Here is an 8,019-nt window from a genome sequence, read left to right as displayed (position 1 = left end):
GCGTCATTTAGTTTTTGGGGTTTTTTTAAGAGTGAGAGTCATGAGTCAACAGGTGTACTTTGAAATCTCCATAATCCAAATATTCTAGAGCTTAAGCTCTAATGAAAGGCAGACATTATCTTTTGAGCAGAATTTATGGTTCTGTCTCTAACAATAAGTTATCCAGGCCATCTTTTTCTGAGTTTTGCATCAGATGTTGTGGAAAAACCCTACTCAAGTCAAACAGATTGTGTTCCAGGGAATTCTTGATTTTACAGATCTGGAAGTAATCAGACATAAAGATGTGGTTAATAAAATTTATATCAGGATTCCTTTAGGAACATATATTTTTCACCTAGTGCTAATTGATTGAAAACTTTTTAAAATGAAGCTTTTTAACATTTTAAAGCTTATTTTTGTCTTTGCTCAAGTTATGTTTGTCTTATATTTAAATTAGTTTCAGGATGACTGAAAAAACACCAAAGTATATCTGGAAGGAGGCAAACGCTTTTTCTTAGCACTGAATGTTATTATCAAATATGATTACAACATCTAATCACAACAGAATTTGTGTTTTAAGACATGATTACTGTTTTACATGTTAATTACCTGGATACACTATTTGACGGTCAAGTAAGTGCATTATAATTTCAGAACTGTATGCAATGTGACAGGATTTTTTTTACAGACTTTCTGTTTTATCACCATTGTGATCTGTAGAAATTCAGCTTTAAAGGAAGAGAGACAGAAAATGGACGTGTTAGTTGATCCAAAGATGGATGTAGAGCCTTAGGTGAAGCGGTCAGCTCTTTCGTCAGGTTCCAAAGTTCACTCAACACATACTCACATTGGTTTTATTCTGCTAAAATTGACCTATTTTTGTGTACACGTTAAATAGGCTGCAATGTACTAAGTTACTTTCACAAGCTTTATGCCTTTTCAGATATCTTTTTGGATGTGATGTAAGGAAAATGGTCCAAAAATCAAAGCCTTCTTCTGTTAAAACTTATTTTGTTTCTATTTTTAAATGTCAAAGACAATTTGAGTTAAAAAGATATGGTGACAAGGGCTAGTGAACAGATAGCAATTTAATTCTTTATACTACTATTCTTGTCTGTGTGACGACAAGTTGTTTTCTTGTGTCCTGGTAGGACTCAACAGAGATTATTATGTCGCTAGAGTTTCACTGGTCTTAACAAAGCTCCACAGCACATGGACCTGTCCATCACAAGGGTTTAGACACAGCAGTGGTTGCTGCTGGCTGTGTTTCATGCAGATGAGGGTGACCCATAAACTTAAACTATGGTTAAAAATAAAGAAAATATAATGGAGATAGCAAAGGAAGAGAGTGAGAATGTTGTCAAATTAAGATAGTTAGTGTATGAATTACTTTAACTTATTACTTTTCAACTTATCCAAACTGAAATAAATGTAATTTATTTAAAATATTGTTGTGTGGAAATATTTTTTGGTACTTTTTTTTTTTAGTTGTTATCAATGAAATATGATACTTTATGTTGCGTAATCTTTGATGTCCTTTCCCCTGCAGCAGCAGATGGAAACCCCCCTTGGAGATCCATAAAAATGATTTTGTCTGACCTGAAGTTTAAACTAATGCCAGACATCAGTGAGCACTTAAAGAGAGGGTTATCAAGCTACAACACGATGCAACAAGGTCTTTTTATTGTTTTGAGGAAAATTGTGAGCCTCTCATTCATGCACAGAGAAAACCATCAAACACACTAATCCTGTAGTTTGGATTTAGATTGTAGATGGTTTCATTGATGCTGAAAACGAGTTGCCTCCCGGCACAATTAAAGCCAAAGCTATCTTTGCCTTCACACTGCCAGATTGCTATTTTGGAGGTTAGTATGTGGGGACAGATATGTCAGCTGTTCGGCACCCTGCTTCATCACAGCACAAAAACACTGAGCGTGTTATAGGCTGTCAACTTTAAAGACCTGGATGTAGCAAACAAACTTTTTACTGGTTAAGTTTTTTTCCGTTCAACTTGAAGGTTTTGTATAAGGTGGGATTGACAAATTTGATGTCATAATGGACCATTTATAATTTCCCTGAGGCAACAAGATGGATGTTAGGACATTCTGTGCAAGTTTAGGTAAGTTAATCACTGCATTTGACATCTTATCATTTGTAAAAGTCTAAAGCCTTGGCTAATATTTTCCACAATACATCTGAGTCCTTTTAAAGACTAAACATTTGGCTGTAGTGTTTTGACATCATCTGTTTTTTTTTTATGTTTTGTCAGATGGATTTGTTTATTAGATTTACACCATTGCTGACATATTGTTGTCAGTCTGTCAACTCTGCATGATATCTTTTGATACATCATAATGCCAAAAGTACTGTGTTAACACCTTGTCATTACATTCAAGCGTTCCAGTTACTTTCATGACTGCGTGTGTTTAAGACCCAGCCCCTAACTGTGCAAAATACTTCTACAAAGATCTGTAAAAGAAAGAGTTACTCAGTGAATTCAAGTGTGTTTCTATGATAGGATGCCACCTGTGCATTAAGTCGAGTCATGAGATTTCCTCAAACTATTCCATAGTCAATTATCAGTGATATTATGACAAAGTGGGAGTAATTAGGAATAGCAGCAACTTAGCCAAAACAGGAGTAGTTCCAGAAAAATCCCGTAGTGGATTCTGTGGATGTTGGCTTGTACATAGTGTATAGAGGTCTCCAACTCTTTGCAGAGTATAGTTACAGACCTCAGAGCTTCATGAGGCCTTCAATAGAACAGCAGCTACCTGTGAGACTTACATCACCAAGTGCAACACAAAGCATCAAGTACAGTGATGTCAAGCAACTTTGTTTGTTTATTTTTGACATTAAACCGCAAAATTCAAATTCCGTCAAAAATGGGTTCATATGAGAGCTTGTCACGCATTTGTATCCATTCTCAGCTTCAAGTGAACAATGTGTACTAATTAGGCCAATCTTGCATATTCTTGCTAATGTATGTTTAGTGTTTTCCTGTTGGAAGGAAAACCTCTACCTCAGTCTCAGGTCTAAGGTCTCAGGCATCACTGCTGAGTTTAGGTGGTGCTGAATGCAGCAGAGTGAAGTGACAGAGATTATTCCATTCTTCACTGCAGAGGATTAGTGACATGCTATCACAAGGATAGTACAGATAATAAATATTTGGGTTTTTATCTTTGATTGGTCAGGCCTCTAGTAAAAATATTTTCAGTAGTAGGGTGTGAGTTAGGTCGTTGTGTTTGTGTGTTTCTGTAGTCATGGCAAAATTGTCATTGTGACGTGTGATCTCAAACTAAATAAATGGGTGGAAAGAGATTGAGGTTTCTTTTATTCTTAGTAAGACACATTATTATTTTTTTTCAGAAAGATGCAACAGATATCCACTTAGAACATTGTTTATTTTTTCTTTTCACTGCAGATTCCTTGTAGAAAGTAAATAAATATCCATCATCCTCTGGAGATATGGGGGACAATAAAACTGGAAGTATTGTTTCAGCTGCAAGTAGGTTTTCCAATCAAACTTACTTTCAAAACCAATTTTCAGTGTTTTTTGTGCTCTGATTAGCTGCCTCTCAAAACTCGTAACGTTGTGTGCTTGCCAGTGAACCGACTGAAAGTGGTGAAAGGATTGGAGGATATGGAGGTGTCGGAGTGTGACAGCTGCTCCTTTGAGGTGACTCTTAACCTGGCTTACATAGAAGGCATTTGGATCAGGGATGGGATGCAGGTTAAGTCGAAACCAAGTTGTCGCATCAGTACACACGGGAAGAAACACTGCCTCATCCTGAACCGAGTGGCTTTGGGAGATGCTGGTTTATACTGTTTCCGGGCCAGTGAGGTTCAGACATCAGGCAGACTCATTGTTAGAGGTAAGGTGATGCAGCACATTCAAACATTTATGTGTATGTTCCACCATACTTATTATACATGACAGGAGCCTAACTATTAGTTTTTAATTGAAAGGACCCTCTGTCATGTTATATTTATACTCTGGTGGCACAAAAAGTATTAGGGTGCTGTAATGGCGGTTGTTTTAGTATTTAGTGGTTGAGAGAAGGCGGCAGTAATATTTAGCAGGACAGTCAAAAACTTGGAACACCATGTTTTGTCCGTTAAGCACTTTCTGCATCAGCTTCCCAAAGCCCACTTGAACAGCTGATCTCTCGTCAAACGTCATACATTCTCTCATAACTCTAGAGGGCAGTGATGCATAGTTGTGATCTCACTAAACAGTAACTTGAGCTGTTTTAAAGAGACACCACATAATTACAACTGTTACGGTACCTTGTGCTATAAGTATAATTGTGAGAAACAATAGTTTCTCACAATGGTATCTTTTTCTGTTCTCCAATAAATGTACTCAAGTCAGGAATATATGAATTATCATTATCTCATTCTGTTTCCTTCATCAACATTTTTTCTCATTTTACTCATTCTTTATCAAGTATTAAAAAAAAAAGATTTAAAAAAAAAAGCACATTTCAAATTCTATCATTAACACAATAGTTATGCTATGAATTTTTCTGCCAGCTAGAGAAATATATATTGAGAAAGAGCTGGAGGATGTGGATACGCTTGAGCGTCAACCCGTTAGTTTTATATGCGAAGTCAATCAGGTGGATGTGGATGGTCGGTGGTATCGTGACGACTGCAGAATCCGACCTGGAGACAACATCAAGATAAGACATCAGGGTGAGAAAATTAATCATTTACAAGTACAGGTGTTCAGAACTGTGTTTACTTCTCATTGAGTCTTTAAAATGCACTTGGACTCATAGACCACCAGACATGATGGATGAAAGTGAAAAATATAAAAATATTCAACATAATCTAATTTCAGGAAAAACTCATGCTTTGCTCTTCAAGTCAGTCAGACCAGAACATGCAGGTGGAATCAGATTCACTGCAGAGCGGGTTTCGTCTTATGCCACTCTTACAGTAAAAGGTGAGTCAACACACTCGCACCCGATATACAGCAATATGATCATTGCTGTTCAAATTTGTTGACTAAATCAGACATCTTCAATGCACAATCAAAATAGAACATTCAACTGTTAAACAATTTTCACCATCAATTTATTTTTTTGTCTTTTCTTGTAGAGCTGCCAGTCCAAATAATTCGACCATTGAGGGTCAAAATTGCCATGTATCGTCACAGAGGTTTACTAGAGTGCCAGGTGTCACGGCCTAATGCTCAGGTCAAATGGTACAAGAACAGGAAGGAGCTCCTGCCCTGCAAGAAGTATCAGCTAATCAGCCAGGATGTCTACAGGCAGCTGACCATCGAAGATGTTCGCTCTTCAGATGAAGACACCTACACATGTGATGCAGGGGATGACAAAACCTCATGTCAACTTTTAGTGGAGGGTGAGGGTGAAGGGATTCTTGCTGTCAAAGAAAACAGAATAAGAAATAGCGTTAGGTCTATCTGTTTTACATAAAATGTACAACTTTTGCAAAGTAGCTTTAAGTACAGGATCATAAATAGCAGCTTATATATTTGTGTTTCTTTTCTTAAAAGGCACAAATCAGGAAGCATAAGCTGTGTGGTCACTTTAATATGTGTTATTGTTGCACATGCAGAGCAGGCCATCAGCATAGTGCGGGGGATGAAATCTGTGGAGGTGATGGAGCCAAAGCCAGCGCTATTCCAGGTAGAAACCAGTCTAAAATCTGGGAGGCCCCCGAAGTGGACCCTAAACAGTGAGGTCCTGGAGCACTCTGCAGGAGTGAATATTGACCGGCAGGGGAACCTCCATAGTCTTTGTTTCACAAGCACTGACAGCTCCATGTCAGGGCCTGTGGTGTTTGTGGCTGGGAAGAGCCGTTCAACCGCTCAGCTTTCTGTGAAGGGTGAGTTTTTCTGATATTTTGATATCATGACTTCCCAATATGACGCATTGATGTTCTAACATGAAAAAGTTAGGAAAATGCGTCAAAAAAGCTTTTGCATTATGTGATTTTAAAGGCAGTGAAGAAACAAAAAAATAATTTCCTATATTTGCCAGATGTAAAAAATAAAAATGGCTTTGACAGCAATGCTTTTTATTAAAACCAACAATAAATTTTGTGCAAATATACCATGAAATATTTGTTACATGACTGCCACATCTGTATTTGCAATGTAGAATTTTGGCTGTTAAATTTGGTGTCTTTTATTTGGAGACTTGGTAGGATTTAGATTAGACAAAGTTTCTAAAAATTGTTTATATGTCTTCTTGATAACAAAGACCCAATGACAATGCACTGCAAAACTCTAATTAATTTGGATGTTTTTCAGTCGTCTGTTGTACATATTCTCTCTTTAGAGCGACCTCTTGAGGTTGTTCAGCACTTAGATGATGTGGAAGCAAGGGAGAGCAGCTCTGTGAGTTTGTGCTGTGAGTTTGCCCCGTCTCCCCGAGTCGTGCGGTGGTTTAAAGGTCGCACCGCTCTGAAGATCTCAAACAAATACTCCATGAAGAGAGAGGGGAAACGAGTGGAACTGATCATTCACAGCCTGACGGGGACTGATGCAGGACAATACCGCTGCATGGCTGGAGGTTCGCAAAGTACAGCACAGGTCAAGGTTGAAGGTGCGTCAATAAAAAGTCTTTTTAATATCACTATGGTATGTCATTTGGTTAATTATGATCATTTGTGTCTTTGTGTTACAGCAAAAACATTGAAGCTGGTCAAACATCTTGAACCTGTTGACATTGAGGAAGATAGCACTGCCACTTTTTCATGTGAGCTCAACTATGTTGTTGCCAATGCTGAGTGGCTGGTTAACAACGTCCGCCTTAGTTCTAACGCCATCAACCGGATCCAACACATGGGCACAATGCACAGCCTCGTGATGCAAAAACTTAGACCACAAGAGAGCAGGGTCACATTTAAAGCAGGCCTTCTCACTGAGACAACCATCTTAACGGTTAAAGGTCAGATACGGAATTATCTGAAGTGCACGATAAAAAAAACACCTGAATTAGGGAAACACGTACCCATGCTTGAACTTTTGTTGTCCCCAGAGCGCCCGGCAGTGTTTCTTAGGTCTTTGGAGGATGTCGTTGGAGAAGAGCAAGGGGAGGTCTGCCTGCAGTGTGAAATCTCTAAAGATTCAGTGACACCTCTTTGGAGGAAGGATGGTACTGTCCTGATACCTGATGATAAACATGAGTTTGTACAGTGTGGAAAGTGCAGGGCACTGATCATCCACTCACTGAGCAAGAACGATGCTGGACAGTACACTTGTGACCTAGGCACCAGTCAGTCCAAGGCTAAAGTTACAGTACATGGTAAGGAGACTGTAAACTGTACTGGCCAGTTTAATAACTTAATTTTTTGCAGTAGGTATAGGTCAATCTAAAATAGTCAACTGTTTATCACATTTACCACATGGGGCTGTTTTTATCAATTCTTGTATTTGCAGATCTACATGTTACCATTGTCCAGCGGATAAAGACGGTTTCTGTTCTGGAGAGTGAAAACTGTACTTTTGAGTGCCTTCTCTCTCATGAACTGGATGATGAACCCATTTGGACCATCAACAGTCAGGTGGTGGTTACCAACAGTCGCATTCAGCTTGTCAAAAACAGTTGCATCTACAAGATGGGAATTAGAGATGTCGTACTTTCTGATGCTGGTGATGTTGTCTTCACAATTAAAGACCTGAGTTGTAGAACCATGTTATTTGTGAAAGGTGAACAGCTGTGTCTTATTATTATGTGCTTGTTTTGCCAATTTGAAGCAGATATTAAGATGCTTAGTGTTTTTCCTCCTTTAGAGAAGCCTGTGCACATCTTCAGGGACCTGCTCAACGTAAAGGCTGTACCTGGGGAGGACGCTGAGCTGAGCTGTGAAATCACCAAACCAGAAGTCACCATTCGTTGGCTGAAAAATGGACGTCCTATCAGGCAGAGCCCTAAATATGAGATGACCATTGAGAAGAACCTGGCACGCCTAGTGATCAAGAATGCCTCCATCAGAGACTCTGGTGAATACTGTTGCGAGGCTGATGGTGTTGCATCCCGAGCCAAGGTGGAAATCAGAGGT

General features: G+C 38.8%; 1 protein-coding gene across 1 annotated transcript in view; it reads left to right on the top strand.

Annotated features, from left to right (window-relative positions):
* Positions 1-1,888: 1,888 nt before the first annotated feature.
* Positions 1,889-8,019, top strand: part of obscna (obscurin, cytoskeletal calmodulin and titin-interacting RhoGEF a) — a 44,144-nt gene continuing 38,013 nt past the window's right edge. The window contains exons 1-12 of the mRNA XM_044129975.1: positions 1,889-2,098; positions 3,404-3,487; positions 3,588-3,854; positions 4,516-4,677; positions 4,826-4,930; positions 5,086-5,352; positions 5,569-5,838; positions 6,294-6,560; positions 6,642-6,905; positions 6,996-7,262; positions 7,397-7,666; positions 7,751-8,017. Coding sequence (XP_043985910.1) covers positions 3,448-3,487; positions 3,588-3,854; positions 4,516-4,677; positions 4,826-4,930; positions 5,086-5,352; positions 5,569-5,838; positions 6,294-6,560; positions 6,642-6,905; positions 6,996-7,262; positions 7,397-7,666; positions 7,751-8,017 — 2,446 coding nt within the window. The 5' untranslated portion in view covers positions 1,889-2,098; positions 3,404-3,447. The remainder of the gene's footprint in view (positions 2,099-3,403; positions 3,488-3,587; positions 3,855-4,515; positions 4,678-4,825; positions 4,931-5,085; positions 5,353-5,568; positions 5,839-6,293; positions 6,561-6,641; positions 6,906-6,995; positions 7,263-7,396; positions 7,667-7,750; positions 8,018-8,019) is intronic.

Source organism: Gambusia affinis, linkage group LG10 (assembly GCF_019740435.1).
Source record: "Gambusia affinis linkage group LG10, SWU_Gaff_1.0, whole genome shotgun sequence".
NCBI lineage: Eukaryota > Metazoa > Chordata > Actinopteri > Cyprinodontiformes > Poeciliidae > Gambusia > Gambusia affinis.
Note: the sequence above shows the minus strand (reverse complement) of the source record. Positions and strands in the feature narration are given on the sequence as shown.